This window comes from Eubalaena glacialis, chromosome 13, assembly GCF_028564815.1.
Source record: "Eubalaena glacialis isolate mEubGla1 chromosome 13, mEubGla1.1.hap2.+ XY, whole genome shotgun sequence".
In the NCBI taxonomy this organism is placed as follows: Eukaryota; Metazoa; Chordata; class Mammalia; order Artiodactyla; family Balaenidae; genus Eubalaena; species Eubalaena glacialis.
This window is the reverse complement of record NC_083728.1, coordinates 54,556,703-54,573,525: the sequence shown is the minus strand read 5'-3', so window position 1 is coordinate 54,573,525 and position 16,823 is coordinate 54,556,703. Positions and strand designations below refer to the sequence as shown.

The 16,823-nt window shown below is 41.1% G+C and overlaps 1 protein-coding gene and 1 non-coding gene across 4 annotated transcripts in view; one reads left to right on the top strand and one right to left on the bottom strand.

Moving 5' to 3' along the window:
• The window catches only part of KAT14 (lysine acetyltransferase 14), a 39,471-nt gene that overhangs the window by 2,837 nt on the left and 19,811 nt on the right, over positions 1 to 16,823 (top strand). For 2 of the 3 annotated variants that reach the window (XM_061208441.1, XM_061208440.1), the window contains exon 3: positions 4,168 to 4,289. In XM_061208441.1, the coding sequence (XP_061064424.1) occupies positions 4,168 to 4,289 (122 nt within the window). Of the gene's footprint in view, positions 1 to 2,165; positions 2,292 to 4,167; positions 4,290 to 16,823 lie in introns of those variants that run through there. The other variant, XM_061208442.1, reaches the window with a different exon arrangement.
• Positions 5,160 to 5,232, bottom strand: TRNAG-CCC (transfer RNA glycine (anticodon CCC)). Its single transcript has one exon. It is a non-coding gene; the product is annotated as a tRNA-Gly (tRNA).

Sequence of the window (16,823 nt, the reverse complement as noted above, 5' to 3'; positions counted from 1 at the left end):
TGGGTTTGAGATTCTGAAAATCTCACCCACGGTTTCATTTACATAATACATTAACATAACATACATAATACCAAACTCTGATTTTAATCGAAGAGGTTCACATTTTTTTTGGCAGCTATGTTTAGAAAAAACCATTCTAAAAAATACAAAGATGGCTGAATCAATATGCTGTACACCTGAAACTAGCAACTATACTTGTTGTATATTGTAGAGCAACTGTACTTCAATTAAAAAAAAAAGTAAAGATGGTCACCCTAATTTCAGCCAACTATAGCCCGAACAGTATCTTTTAACTGATCTCCAGGTTGTATTAATTTTTGGGGTTTTGTTTTTATATTAATATGTTTATAACAAGGCACCAATGGTATATGCAGTCTTTAAGTTCTAAAAATGTATTAGACATCACTCACTCAGTTTTTATGTTTATTCATTCGACAAATATTGAGTGCATATGACGAACCAGGCACTGTTCTAGGCCTGGAGAGTAGAATCTAGTCGAGACCAGCTGATCCTTCTAGCTGTTTCTTCTTCGTGGTGAATGAGACAGCCAAGACCCTAGCCCCAGGCAGCTGACATTCTAGACATTTATTTTAGATGATAGGCAGACAAATAATACCCCTGGCACTTTTTGCTGTGAAGGAAATAAACAGGGTAATGAGGAAGATTTTAGGTTGTACCCTCGAAGGCACTTAGGGTGTTCCTTGTAAACTGTAGCTGTGTTCACAGCCAGAGGCTATCGTGTTCATTATCAGTGCTTTATTAGGACATCTGTTGAAATCTGTCAGTGGTGATCTTAGGGAGCCTTTTTGGACTTGCCTGAAAATATGTAAGTAGAAAATGAACGGAAGTTTGTACTGAGGATACAGTCTCATGAGTATTCTAACTGGGATTTTTTTTTAAAGTGTGCATGGGATACTGTGTCTAGGCAAGGTCCGATTAATATTAGTAGATTATTCTGATGTGTGCACACGTAGGCAGATTTGCATTTGGCCTGCAGGTAGCTTCTCATAAAATTGTAAAATGGAAGAAGAGCAAATGTATGTAATTTGTTACTTTCAAGACTATGAGTTTTCTGTGGAGATTCTTTTTAAAAGAAAAAGTGGCTTTTGATTATATTGCTCAATATATTGGTAATACTGGCTCAATTTGCTCCTTTAATCAGACTAACATCTCTTGAAAATTATTTTTTCACTTCCAAAAGACATATGGATAATAAATACCCTGGGATAATGAAGTGAAAACTGGGACCAGACACATCTGGTTCTTGGGAAAGTACTGACCAGTGTTTCTAGTTGCATCTCTTTCTTTTTCTTTCTCTCTCTCCCTCTCTCCCTCTCTCCCTCTCTCCCTCCCTCCCTCCCTCCCTCCCTCCCTCCCTCCCTCCTTCCCTTCCTCCCTCCCTCTCTCCCTCTCTCCCTCCCTCACTCCCTCTCTGTCTCCCTGTCTCCCTCTCTCCCTGTCTCCCTCTCTCCCCCTCTCCCCCTCTCCCTCTCCCTCTCCCCCTCTCCCTCTCCCTCTCCCTCCCTTCCTCCCTCCCTCTCCCTTTCTCTCTCTGTCTCTCTCATTGCAAGAGCTAAAAGGATCTGTTGGTCTGGAATAGACTCTATTGATGTCGTATTCCAATTGGAATGTGGGTTTTCTGTTGTTTTAAATCTTAAACTTTGTTGATTTACCAAAATAAGTAGAAATGCTTGTTTATATTACAAAATGCCAACAGTAATGAGGTGACTAAAAGGCCCCTTCCACACACTTTCTGTGTCCTCTCCTCCTCCTTGGTGGTGTGTGAACAACAGTCTGAAAAGTAAGGAAGCTATCAGGTAGGGTAGTTTTTACCTTCTTGTCCTAGACACGCTCATTATCTTTCCAGATGCTCTTCAGCAGATACTTGGGAGGTGCCCGCTGGGCTGTGCCAGCCTGAGCAAGGCCTTGGAGCTGTGCTGGTTCCCCAGGCCAGCCTGTTACTGGGAGCTTGGGCTGGTGGTGTGAGAGCAGAAACGCAACTGGGATTCGTTCTTCAAGATTCCAGATTCCAGAAGAGGGAGAACCATGTCCTTCGTGATTGGATTTTTAGTTTGCTCAGTAAATACGGTGGTAATAGGAAAAGTTATTTGCAAGTAAATATGTGAATTTTAACTTTCTAAAGTCATGAAATATTTCAAAAAGAAAAAATAGTACTGGAAATGAAACAACACACTTGTGTCTGTACCACGGAGATTAACAGTGAATACACGTTTCCAAGTTACTCTAGGAGTCTGAGTGGGCAGAAGAGCTCATTCCATCCTTTTCTTAAGGTATTTCTTGAACAATAGCTTTCTTAAATTGTAGTAAAATATACATAACAGGGCTTCCCTGGTGGCACAGTGGTTAAGAATCCACCTGCCAATGCAGGGGACACGGGTTTGAGCCCTGGTCCGGGAAGATCCCACATGCCGCGGAGCAACTAAGCCCATCACCACAACTGCTGAGCCTGCGAGCCACTACTACTGAGCCCACGTGCTACAACTACTGAAGCCCGCGTGCCTAGAGCCAGTGCTTCACAACAAGAGAAGCCACCGCAATGAGAAGCCCGCGCACCGCAATGAGAAGCCTGCACACCGCAATGAAGAGTAGCTCCCGGTCACCACAACTAGAGAAAGCCCACGCACAGCAACAAAGACAACACAGCCAAAAATAAATTAATAAATAAATTTATAAAAATACATATATATACACATAACAAAGCTTACCGTTTCCACCGTCTTTAAGCATACAGTTCAGTGGCATTAAGCACATTCACATTGTTTTGCAACCATCACCACCATCATCTCCAGTAAGTGCTCATCTCCCCAAAGTGAAATCCTGTGTCTGTTAAACAGCGACTCCCCGTGAACAATAACTTTAAAGGGAGAGATTTGTTGGTTGATGGAGACCTGATGCAAAAATAAGTGTAATGATTTGAAAAGTCTGTTCATGGGGTTAATTGGCAGACTGCAAATTTTACAAGTTTAAGGATGGGGGAAGTTGAGACTCGATAGGAGCATCAGAATCACCAGGCCCCTTGGAGGGTGTGGTTGTAGGTCTCCCTGTTGGGCCATCGGGATTTGGGGCTGTGAACATCGATGTCGGGGAGCGTGACCTGCAGTCTGTTAGACCCTGTACCGCTTTGGGCTACTCGTCATGGAAAGAAGAGTTATGGAAGGATTCTCTTCTTAGGTTCTGTCCCCTTTTCAATTGCGCTGGCCCAAAATTAATCATTATTTTTATTAGGTTGAAAACATGGTTTTGAATAGCGTGTGTAGTTTCTTGTCCATTTACGATTACAAAATTGCATTTAGATGCGAAGAGAAATGTCTAATAGGATAATCACTGAAAATGTTAAAAAGGATTATTTCTTGATGGTGGATTTAAAATGATTTTTACTTCCTTCTTTACTCTTTTCTCTTTTAGTGAAGTCTTTTACAGTGAGAATGTGTTATTCATATTTCTGCAAAGTACTTCCCCATTTGGGGCCGTGAATTCGTTATCTGTTAAATACGAGGTTGGATTAGATGTGGAGCTGGGGGTGTCCTGCTCTCTGAGGATGGGCCAGGCAGCCAGGCCTTTCAGGTCCCTGCCCCTTGTCTATTCTGATTTCATCTCAGGAACAGTTTCCACAGCTGAGAAAGGCTAAACCCAGAGGGGATGGTACCTCACGTTATCTTCAGCTCTGAAATTCTGGGAGTCTATTGTTTCTGCCCTCTAAAGAGCTTAGAAAAGTATATGTGCAGGGGTGATGCTTGGAATATTTAGTAAAGGTCAGCACTGTCCGTCAGAAATGCCGGCTGGAGCAGGCCCTGGGGCCTCCTGATGCCAGTGGTTAACGCGGTGTTTAGCGCTGCCTTTGAGTGGTGGAGGGGGACTGGGATGGGGGCTGCTTAGGGCAGTAGTTACTCATCACCAGTTCAGCCACACAGCAGCCTTGCACATGTAACATGGGAGGAACAAGTGCACGTGATTAAGGGGAACAGTGATACTCATCTATGGAAAGCGAAAAAGGAAGTAGAATTCTGTCCTGAGAATATTCCAAGATATTATCCTTCCTTTTCCCCCGTCTATTCATACTCAGAGTAGAAAACAACAAACGTTCCCCCCTGAAGTTTACCATCCCTGTTTGTGCTTTTCTCCCAGCCTGTTCTGCTTCTGTTTTAGGTGGTCATGCTGGCGATGTACAACTTGTCCCTGGAAGGCAGTGGGCGTCAGGGCTATTTCCGGTGGAAAGAAGACATCTGCGCTTTTATTGAGAAACATTGGACTTTTTTGCTTGGGAATAGGTAATGTGATTTTTAAAAAATCTTATACTTGAATGAAGATGTAAAGAATAAAGTATATGAGACTTGAGACAGCCTAATGCAGGCCTTTAGAGAATTAGAGTAATTACTTGTGGCAGTTACTGAGAATTTTTTAATCCAGAAAAATGTTGTTACTTTTAAGTTAAAAATCGAAGTGGAAGTTGATGTAATTACAAGGGTAGGTTTCCATACTTCTTATCCTACTTTTGGAGGAAACTGTTGGTTTCTACTGAGCAGGAAGACAGTTGAACAGATTCTTAGAATGTTAAAAAATAGAGAGTTTGATTAAATGAGGCAGTTTAATAGTTGGATAGGTGACTAATTTGAGGATAGAGGAATATTATGTCCTTTTAAAATCAGTGCCTTATAGGAGGTCAGAAGAAGAGAAATGATGGCAGTTATTGACTGCACTCATTTAAGTTGCTCTTGGTTAATTATTAGTATTTGTGTTTATTAACTCTGGGAGGTAGAAATCGTTGTATACTGTTTGGTATTCACAGTGCTTGGCCAAGTCTGGGCACATTAACACGCATATGGTTTATTCCTTTGATACTCTTTTCATCATGATGCTTTGAATTTGCTGCTGAGTGCTTCTCCTCCGTGACCCCTCCTTGGTTCATCAGACTTAGGGGTGCCCGGGGCACAGACATCCATGCCAGATGTTTTAACTAAGGGTCCATGTGCATCTAGCAAGATTTTTATTGCTATTAGAGGTTAGCAAGTTTGCAGTTGCATTGGCGGATTGTTCGAGATCTTTCTCTTTTTAAAAAAAAAAAAATTTATTTATTTATTTGGCTGTGCTGGATCTTAGTTGCAGCATGCGGGCTCTTAGTTGTAGTATGTGGGATCTAGTTCCCTGACCAGGGATTGAACCTGGGCCCCCTGCATTGGGAGTGCAGAGTTTTAACCACTGGACCACCAGGGAAGTCCCTTGTTTGAAATTCTGATTGTTAGTTGCCTTCTGAAGTCCTGCGTGAGATTCATAAATCTTGCATAATTGGGTCGCTGTGGACACGATAAAGGTCAAAGCAGGGAGTTTGTGCTTGTCCTTACTCGGAACTCCCTGCAGCCCGTTTTCTCGGGTGCTGAGAAGTCACAGCTCTGCCGAAGTTGCTGAGGAATCACGGAGGGGTGACCTTCTGCAGGCTGCTGTGAGGGAAAAATAGAATTGAAAAATAGAACTAAGAAAAGAATTGACAGCATAACTGGTTCTTTTTCTTAAAGAAAGGAAATCTGTTGTCTTAGTTTAATGATTTAGGTCTATTTATGGAACTTAATACACCCCATTTATAAGGGACAAGGAAAGGAAAAAAACTGATAAAATTAGATCTTGGAAGGTTTTCATGATCTTTCAGTGCTGTTCTGCCTGGTGGATTGTCTTCTGGAAGAAGTTGGATTTAAATTGCCTGTTTTAAGGAAGTTGGCATATTTTAGCAGCAGGTGCTCAGTTTCATTTCTAGAGTGTGTTCTGAGAGGCATCAGCTGAGGCTCTTTTTCTTTTCAATACTTCTACTGAAAGACATTAATTACTCTCCAGCTTCTTGTAATTTAACCATTAAACTAGTGGGTTTTGGCCATGTTAGTGTATCACTTGAATTGTCGTTTACTTATTTAAATCAAGTCACTGAAAAAAAACTTCACACCACCATGGTAAGTGGAAAACCCATATCACTTGCCATAAATAGAATGAAACTGTAAAAATAAGTGCACTAAAAATAAAGCAATGCTATTGACTTGTAGCTAGATCCCATGACCTGTAAAGGCAATCTGAAACCCTCTTTCCTTTTTTTTTTAATCCTATGATTCCATCTGTATATTTTTTTCGTCCAGGTTTATTGATATGTAATTGACATCCAGCACTGTATGAGTTTAAGGTGCACAGCAGAATGATCTGATTTAACATACACCATGAAATGATGACCACAAAGTTTAATGGACATCCTTCATCTCATAGAGATACAAAATTAAAGAAACAGAAAAAAGATTTTTTTTCCTGTGATAAAACCTCTTAGGATTTACTCTCAACAACTTTCCTGTATAACATTCAGCAGTGTTAATTATATTTATCATGTTGTACAGTACATCCCTAGTACTTATTTATCTTATAATTGGAAGTTTATCCCCCCACCTCTGGAAAATCTGACCTCTTTTTCTGTGCGTTTGTTTGTTTTTGAAGTATAATTGACCTACAACACTACATTAGTTCCTGTTACACAACATAGTGATTCAGTATTTCCATACATTTCAAACTGATCACCACGGTGCGTCTAGTTACCATACGTCACCATACAAAGATACTACATAACTATTGACTGTTTTTCCCCCACACTATACATTTCACACCTGTGACTTATTTATTTTGTAACTGGAAGTTTGTACCTCTTAATTTCCCTCACCTATTTCTCCCCTCTCCCCGCCCTCCTCCCCTCTGGCAACCACCTGTTTGTTCTCTGTATCTGTGACTATTGCTGTTTTGTTACGTTTCTTCATTTGTTTTGTTTTTTAGCTTCCACATATAAGTGAAATCATACAGTGTTTGTCTTTCTCTGACTTATTTCACATAATACCCTTAGCATAATACCCTCTAGGTCCATACATGTTGTCACAGATGGCAAGATTTCATTCTTTTTTATAGCTGAATAATATCCCATTGTGTAGGGGTGTGTGTGTGTATCACATCTTTTTTTTTTTCACATCTTTATTGGAGTATAGTTGCTTTACAGTGTTACGTTAGTTTCAGCTCTATAATAAAGTTAATCAGCTATATGTATACATACATCCCCATATCCCCTCCCTCTTGTGTCTCCCTCCCACCCTCCCTATCCCACCCCTCTAGGTGGTCACAAAGCACTGAGCTGATCTCCCTGTGCTATGCAGCTGCTTCCTGCTAGCTATCTGTTTTACATTTGGGAGTGTATATATGTCACTGCTACTCTCTCACTTCATCCCAGCTTCCTGTTCCCGCTCGCCGTGTCCTCAAGTCCATTCTCTACGTCTGCGTCTTTATTCCTGTCCTGCCTCTAGCTTTATCAGAACCATTTTTTTTTTTTTGGATTCCATATGTATGTGTTAGCATACGGTATTTGTTTTTCTCTTTCTGACTTACTTCACTCTGTATGACAGACTCTAGGTCCATCCACCTCACTACAAATAACTCAGTTTCATTTCTTTTTATGGCTGAGTAATATTCCATTGTATATATGTGCCACATCTTCTTTATCCATTTATCTGTCGATGGACATTTAGGTTGCTTCCATGTCTTGGCTACTGTAAATAGTGCTGCAATGAAGATTGTGGTACATGACTCTTCTTGAATTATGGTTTTCTCAGGGTATATGCCCAGTAGTGGGATTGCTGGGTCATATGGTAGTTCTACTTTTAGTTTTTTAAGGAACCTCCGTACTGTTCTCCACAGTGGTTGTATCAATTTACATTCCCACCAACAGTGCAAGAGGGTTCCCTTTCCTCCACACCCTCTCCAGCATTTATTGTTTGTAGATTTTTTGATGATGGCCATTCTGACCGGTGTGAGGTGATACCTCATTGTAGTTTTGACTTTCATTTCTCTAATGATTAGTGATGTTGAGCATCCTTTCATGTGTTTGTTGGCAATCTGTGTATCTTCTTTGGAGAAATGTCTATTTAGATCTTCTGCCTATTTTTGGATTGGGTTGTTTGTTTTTTTGATATTGAGCTGCATGAGCTGGTTGTATATTTTGGAGGTTAATCCTTTGTCAGTTGCTTCATTTGCAAATATTTTCTCCCATTCTGAGGGTTGTCTTTTCGTCTTGTTTATGGTTTCCTTTGCTGTGCAAAAGCTTTTAAGTTTCATTAGGTCCCATTTGTTTGTTTTTATTTCCATTTCTCTAGGAGGTGGGTCAAAAAGGATCTTGCTGTGATTTATGTGAGTGTTCTTCCTATGTTTTCCTCTAAGAGTTTTTTTTTTTAAATTAATTAATTAATTAATTTTTGGCTGTGTTGGGTCTTTGTTACTGCGTGTGGGCTTTCTCGAGTTGCAGTGAGAGGGGGCTACGCTTTGTTGCGGTGCACGGGCTTCTCATTGCGGTGGCTTCTCTTGTTGTGGAGCATGGGCTCTAGGGTGTGCGGGCTTCAGTAGTTGTGGCACGTGGGCTCAGTAGTCGTGGCTCGCGGGCTCTAGAGTGCAGGCTCAGTAGTTGTGGTGCATGGGCTTAGTTGCTCTGCGGCATGTGGGATCTCCCCTGACCAGGGCTCGAACCCGTGTCTCCTGCATTGGCAGGCAGATTCTTAACAACTGTGCCACCAGGGAAGTCCCCTTCTAAGAGTTTTATACTGTCTGGCCATACGTTTAGGTCTTTAATCCATTTTGAGTTTATTTTTGTGTGTGGTGTTAGGAAGTGTTCTAATTTCATTCTTTTACATGTAGCTGTCCAGTTTTCCCAGCACCACTTACTCAAGAAGCTGTCTTTTCACCATTGTATATTCTTGCCTCCTTTATCAAAGATAAGGTGACCATAGGTGCGTGGGTGTATCTTTGGGCTTTCTATCCTGTTCCATTGATCTATATTTCTGTTTTTGTGCCAGTACCATACTGTCTTGATTACTGTAGCTTTGTAGTATAGTCTGAAGTCAGGGAGCCTGATTCCTTCAGCTCCGTTTTTCTTTCTCAAGATTGCTTTGGCCATTTGGGGTCTTTTTGTTTCCATACAAATTGTAAAATTTTTTTGTTCTAGTTCTGTGAAAAATACCATTGGTAGTTTGATAGGGATTGCACTGAATCTGTAGATTGCTTTGGGCAGTATAGTCATTTTCACAACGTTGATTCTTCCAATCCAAGAACATGGTATATCTCTCCATCTGTTTGTATTGTCTTTGATTTCTTTTATCAGTGTCTTATAGTTTTCTGCATACAGGCCTTTCTCCTTAGGCAGGTTTATTCCTAGGTATTTTATTCTTTTTGTTGCAATGGTAAGTGGGAGTGTTTCCTTAATTTCTCTCTCAGATTTTTCATTGTTAGTGTATAGGAGTGTGAGAGATTTCTGTGCATTAATTTTGTATCCTGCTACTTTACCAAATTCATTGATTAGCTCTAGTAGTTTTCTGGTAGCATCTTTAGGATTCTCTAGTATAGTATCATGTCATCTGCAAACAGTGACAGTTTTACTTCTTTTCCAATTTGTATTCCTTTTATTTCTTTTTCTTCTCTGATTGCCGTGGCTAAAACTTCCAAAACTATGTTAAATAATAGTGGTAAGAATGGGCATCCTTGTCGTGTTCCTGATCTCAGAGGAAATGGTTTCAGTTTTTCACCATTGAGAACGATGTTGGCTGTGGGTCTGTCATATATGGCCTTTATTATGTTGAGATAGGTTCCCTGTGTGCCTGCTGTCTGGAGAGTTTTTATCATAACTGGGTGTTGAATTTTGTCAAAAGCTTTTTCTGCATCTATTGAGATGATCATATGGTTTTTCTCCTTCAATTTGTTAATATGGTGTATCACATTGATTGATTTGCATACATTGAAGAATCCTTGCATTCCTGGGATAAACCCCACTTGACCATGCTGTATGATCCTTTTAATGTGCTGTTGGATTCTGTTTGCTAGTATTTTTTTTTTTTTTTTTTTTTTATTTATTTATTTATTTATGGCTGTGTCGGGTCTTCGTTTCTGTGCGAGGGCTTTCTCTAGTTGCGGCAAGTAGGGGCCACTCTTCATCGCGGTGCGCGGGCCTCTCACTATTGCAGCCTCTCTTGTTGCGGAGCACAGGCTCCAGACGCGCAGGCTCAGTAATTGTGGCTCACGGGCCTAGTTGTTCCGCGGCATGTGGGATCTTCCCAGACCAGGGCTCAAACCCGTGTCCCCTGCATTGGCAGGCAGATTCTCAACCACTGCACCACCAGGGAAGCCCTGTTTGCTAGTATTTGTTGAGGATTTTTGCATCTATGTTCGTCAGTGATATTGGCCTGTAGTTTTCTTTTTTTGTGACATCTTTGTATGGTTTTGGTATCAGGGTGATGGTGGCCTCGTAGAATGAGTTTGGGAGTGTTACTCCCTCTGCTATATTTTGGAAGAGTTTGAGAAGGACTGGTGTTAGCTCTTCTCTAAATGTTTGATAGAATTCGCCTGTGAAGCCATCTGGTCCTGGACTTTTGTTTGTTGGAAGATTTTTAATCACAGTTTCAATTTCAGTGCTTGTGATTGGTGTGTTCATATTTTCTATTTCTTCCTGGTTCAGTCTTGGAAGGTTCTACTTTTCTAAGAATTTGTCCATTTCTTCCAGGTTGTCCATTTTATTGGCATATAGTTGCTTGTGGTAGTCGCTCATGATCCTTTGTATTTCTGCAGTGTCAGTTGTTACTTCTCCTTTTTCATTCTAATTCTGTTGATTTGAGTCTTCTCCCTTTTTTTCTTGATGAGTCTGGCTAATGGTTTATCAATATTTTGTTTATTTTCTCACAGAACCAGCTTTTAGTTTTATTGATCTTTGCTATTGTTTCCTTCATTTCTTTTTCATTTATTTCTGATCTCATCTTTATGATTTCTTTCCTTCTGCTAACTTTGGGGGTTTTTTGTTCTTTCTCTAATTGCTTTAGGTGTAAGGTTAGGTTGTTTATTTGAGATTTTTCTTGTTTCTTGAGGTAGGATTGTATTGCTATAAACTTCCCTCTTAGAACTGCTTTTGCAGTTCTTTTTGCATCCCATAGGTTTTGGGTCATCATGTTTTCATTGTCATTTGTTTCTAGGTATTTTTAAACTTCCTCTTTGATTTCTTCAGTGATTCTTGGTTATTTAGTAGTGTATTGTTTAGCCTCCATGTGTTTGTATTTTTTTACAGTTTTTTTTCCTATAATTGATATCTAGTCTCATAATGTTGTGGTTGGAAAAGATACTTGATACAATTTCAGTTTTCTTAAATTTACCGAGGCTTGATTCGTGACCCAAGATATGATCTATCCTGGGGAACGTTTCATGTGCACTTGAGAAGAAAGTGTATTCTGTTGTCTTTAGGTGGAATGTCCTATAAATATCAATTAAAACCATCTGGTCTGATGTGTCATTTAAAGCTTGTGTTTCCTTATTTATTTTCATTTTGGATGATCTGTCCATTGCTGAAAGTGGGGTGTTAAAGGCCCCTACTATAATTGTGTTACTGTCGATTTCCCTTTTTATGGCTTTTAGCATTTGCCTTATGTATTGAGGTGCTCCTGTGTTGGGTGCGTAAATATTTACAATTGTTATATCTTCTTCTTGGATTGATCCCTTGATCATTATGTAGTGTCCTTCTTTGTCTCTTGTCTTTATTTTAAAGTCTATTTTCTCTGATGTGAGTATTGCTACTCCAGCTTTCTTTTGATTTCCATTTGCATGGAATATCTTTTTCTATTCCCTCATTTTCAGTCTGTATGTGTCCCTAGGTCTGAGGTGGGTCTCTTGTAGACAGCATATGTACGGGTCTTGTTTTTGTATCCATTCAGCCAGTCTGTCTTTTGGTTGGAGCATTTAATCCATTTACATTTAAGGTAATGATCGATTGTATGTTCCTATTACCATTTTCTTAATTGTTTTGGGTTTGTTTTTGTAGGTCTTTTCCTTCTCGTGTTTCCTGCCAAGAGAAGTTCCTTTAGCATTTGTTGTAAAGCTGGTTTGGTGGTGCTGAATTTTCTTTTAACTTTTGCTTGTTTGTAAAGGTTTTAATTTCTCTGTCGAATCTGAATGAGATCCTTGCTGGGTAGAGTAATCTTGGTTGTAGGTTTTTCCCTTTCATCACTTTAAATATGTCCTGCCACTCCCTTCTGGCTTGCAGAGTTTCTGCTGAAAGATCAGCTGTTAACCTTATGGGGATTCCCTTTTATGTTATTTGTTCCTTTTCCCTTGCTGCTTTTAATATTTTTTCTTTGTATTTAATTTTTGATAGTTCGATTCATATGTCTCTTGGCGTGTTTCTCCTTGGATTTATCCTGTATGGGACTTTGCTCTTCTTGGACTTGAGTGACTATTTCCTTTCCCACTTTAGGGAAGTTTTTGACTATAATCTCTTTAGTTGTTTTCTCAGACTCTTTTTGCCTTCTTCTTCTGGGACCACTATAATTCGAATGTTGGTGCATTTAATATTGTCCCAGAGGTCTCTGAGACTGTCCTCAATTCTTTTCATTCTTTTTTCTTTATTCTGCTCTGTGGCAGTTATTTCCACTATTCTCCATTCTTCTGCTTCAGTCTTTCTGCTATTGATTCCTTCTAGAGTATTTTTAATTTCATTTATTGTATTGTTCATCATTGTTTGTTTGCTCTTTAGTTCTTCTAGATCCTTGTTAAACGTTTCTTGAATTTTCTCCATTCGATTTCCGAGATTTTGGGTCATCTTTACCATCATTACTCTGAATTCTTTTTCAGGTAGACTGCCTATTTCCTCTTCATTTGTTTGGTCTGGTGGGTTTTTACCTTGCTCCTTCATCTGCTGCATATTTCTCTGTTTTCTCATTTTGTTTAACTTACTGTGTTTGGGGCCTCCTTTTTGCAGGCTGCAGGTTCGTAGTTCGTCTTATTTCTGGCGTCTGCCCCCAGTGGGTGAGGTTGGTTCAATGGCTTGGGTATGCTTCCTGGTGGGTGGGGGGCTGGTGCCTGTGTTCTGGTGGGTGGGGCTGGATCTTGTCCCTCTTTGGGCAGGGCCGCATCCGGTGGTGTGTTTTGGGGTGTCTGTGAACTTAGTATGACTTTAGGCAGTCTCTCTGCTAATGGGTGGGGTTGTGTTCCTGTCTTGCTAGTTGTTTAGTATGGGATATCCAGCACTGGAGCTGAGTCTTAGTGTTGAGACAGAGATCTCTGAGAGAGCTCTCTCCAATTGATATTACATGGGGCCAGGAGGTCTCTGGTGGTCCAGTGTCCTGGACTGGGCTCTCCCACCTCGCAGGCTCAGGCCCGACACCCGGCCAGAGCACCAAGACCCTGCCATCTTCACAGCACAGAAGAAAAGGAAGAAAGAAAAAAATAAAAAACAGAGCCCCAAAACAGATGGTAAAAGCAAAACTAAACAGACAAAATCACACAAAGAAATACACACTCATAAAAAGAAAAAAAAAAGACAGCCCCAAGACAAATGGTAAAAGCAAAACTAAACAGACAAGGGACTTCCCTGGTGGTGCAGTGGTTAAGAATCTGCCTGCCAGTGCAGGGGACGTGGGTTCGATCCCTGGTCTGGGAAGATCCCACATGCCGCAGAGCAACTAAGCCTGTGCGCCACAAGTACTGAGCCTGTGCTCTAGAGCCCGCAAGCCACAACTGCTGAGCTCACGCCCAACAGCTACTGAAGCCCATGCCCCTAGAGCCCGTGCTCTGCAACAAGAGAAGCCACCATGTACTGCAGTGAAGAGTAGCACCTGCTCGCCACAACTAGAGAAAGCCCACACGCAGCAACAAAGACCCAACACAGCCAAAAAATAAAAAATAACTAAACAAACAAAATCACACAAAGAAACATACACACACACACACACACACACACACACACACGCTCACAAAGAGAGAACAAAAAAAAGGAAGATAGCAACCAAACCAATAAACAAACCCACCAATGAAAACAAGCACTAAAAACTAAACTAAGATAAACATAACACCAAAAACAAATCAAATGCAGAAAGCAAACCCCAAGTCTGCAGTAGCTCCCAAAGTCCACCGCCTCAGTTTCGGGAACATTTGTTGTCTCTTCATGTATTCCACAGATGCGGGGTTTATCAAGCCGATTGAGGGGATTTACTCCACTGCTCCTGAGGCTGCATGGAGAAATTTCCCTTTCTCTTGTTTGTTCGCACAGCTCCTGGGGTTCAGCTTTGGTTTTGGTCCCACCTCTGCGTGTAGGCTGCCCTCAGGCCTCTGTTCCCTGCCCAGATAGGAGGGTGTTAAAGTAGCGGCTGATTAGGGCTCTCTTGCTCACTCAAGCCAGGGAGAGGGAGGGGTACGGTAGTCATAATTGGAACGTGGGGCGTGCCTGTGGCAGCAGAGACCAGCATGATATTACAACAGCCTGAGGCACGCCGTGTGCTCTCCCAGGGAAGTTGGCCCTGGATCACAGGACCCTGGCAGTGGTGTGCTGCACAGGCTCCCGGGGGGCTGTGTGTAGTGACCTGCACTTGGACACAGGATTCTTGGTGCCAGTGGCGGCTGCGGTAGCGGTCCATGCCTGTCTCTGGGGTGCGAGATGATAGCTGCGGCTCGCACCCATCTCTGGAGCTCGCTTAGGCGGTGCTCTGCCGTCTGTGGGCACACAGAGCAAGAAGCCCTTCTCCTTGTGCACTCTGAAATTATGATCTCTTGCCTCTCCGGCAGGTCCAGACTTTTTCCTGGTCTCCCTCCTGGCTAGCTGTGGCGCACTGGCCCCCTTCAGGTTGTGTTCACGCAGCCAACCCCAGTCCTCTCCCTGGGGTCTGACCTCCAAAGCCCAAGCCTCAACTCCTAGCTCCCACCCGCCCCGGTGGGTGAGCAGACAGGCATCTCAGGCTGGTGAGTGCTGGTTGGCACTGATCCTCTGTGTTGGAATCTCTCTGCTTTGCCCTCTGCACCCCTGTTGCTGTGCTCTCCTCTGTGGCTCTGAAGCTTCCCACCTCCTGTCCCTGCCAGTGTAGGGGCTTCCTAGTATGTGGAAACTTTTCCTCCTTCACAGCTCCCTCCCAGAGGCGAAGGTCCTGTCCCTATTCTTTTGTCTCTTGTTTTTTCTTTTTTCTTTTGCCCTACCCAGGTATGTGGGGATTTTCTTGGCTTTTGGGAAGTCTGAGGTCTTCTGCCAGTGTTCAGTAGTTGTTCTGTAGGAGTTGTTCCACATGTAGATGTTTTTTTGATGTATTTGTGGGGAGGAAGGTGATCTCCACGTCTTACTCCTCCACCACCTTGAAGGTCTCCCCCTCACATCTTCATTATCCTTTTATCTATTGATGGGCACTTGGGTTGCTTCCATGTCTTGGCTATTGTAAATAATGCTGCAGTGAACATAGGGGTGCATATATCTGTTCAAATTATTGTTTTGTTTTCTTCGGGTAAGTACCCAGGAGTGGAATTGCTAGATCACATGGTAGTTCTATTTTTAATTTTCTGAGGACCCTCCATACTGTTTTGCATAGTGGCTGCACCAATGTACATTCCCACCAGTAGTGCACGAGGGTTCCATTTTCTCTACATCCTCACCAATATTTGTTATTTGTTGTCTTTTTAATCATAGCCATTCTCACAGGTGTGAGGTGATAGCTCATTGTGATTTTGATTTGCATGTCCCTGATGATTAGTGATGCTGAGCATCTTTTCATGTACCTGTTGGCCATCTGTATGTCTTATTTGGAAAAATGTCTTTTCAGATCTTCCGCCCATGTTTTAATCGGATTGTTCATTTTTTTGATGTTGAACTGTATGAGTTCTTTGTGAGGCATCTTTCTTGATCAAAAAGGGAGACTATGTGTGTTAGTGAGAATTTAAAGCAACTAACTTTCTCCTTGATCTAACCAGAGGAGTGAAAGAGAATTAAAAATTACTCTGTGATTCCTTGGCACTCAGTTTCCTGCCTCAGTGCTGTCCTTCCCTTTGGGAACTCTGCTTTAAGCATCAATGATTGGAGAAGCCCTGAAACCACTCACCCGAGGTGGTCTCCAGTGCTCAGATGTGTCCATGTATGAACACACAGACTCACTACCCCCGCAATTAAACACTTCTCATAGCTGCTAAAGATTTACAGTCTGCTCTCCATGGAACATACTTTAAAATTCTTAACAATGTTAACCATTTCTCATTTGCCATAGGATATGAGAGAATAGTATACTGTATAATGAAGTTTTAAATTTGAATACATTTTCTTTCAGATCTTATATGTCCTTAATATTTTATTAAGGTTTAAATGTATAAAGGTTTATTAAGGGCTAACCTAAATAACTTTATGTACCTATTGTAGAAGCAAGTTAAAAAGTACACAAAAGCTTAATTACTACATTTTAATTGCTATTGTATATGTGATCATTTAATCTGGTTTTACAGTCCTAGCCTTGAATTGTTCCCAAAGTTATAATTTTGATTAGTGAAGAATAGTTTGAATATTTTTTCTATTACCATATTTCATTGATTTTAAGATAAACAGTTTTTCAAACTTTGACATCTCTGACAGCTGGATACATCTTAGAAGTGATGGTGTGTCATAGCTTACTTGATAGCTAGTTTTCCTTCTTGTACACAAAACGGTGTGTCTTAAAGTCAGTGGATCTTATGTTTGATGAAATATGATGAAACACATTCATAGTATTTAAAATTAAAAATATTATACAGGCATATCTCAGAGATGTTGCAGGTTCAGTTCCAGACTGCTGTAGTAAAGCAAATATCACAATAAAGTGAGTCACATGAATTTTTGATTTCCCAGTGCATATAAAAGTTATGTTCACATTATGCTGTAGTCTGTTAAGTATGCATAGCATTATTTTTTAAAAAACAGTGTACACACCTTAATTAAAAAATACTTTATTGCTAAAAGATGCTAACCATCGTCTGAACTTGAGCAAGTTGTAGGA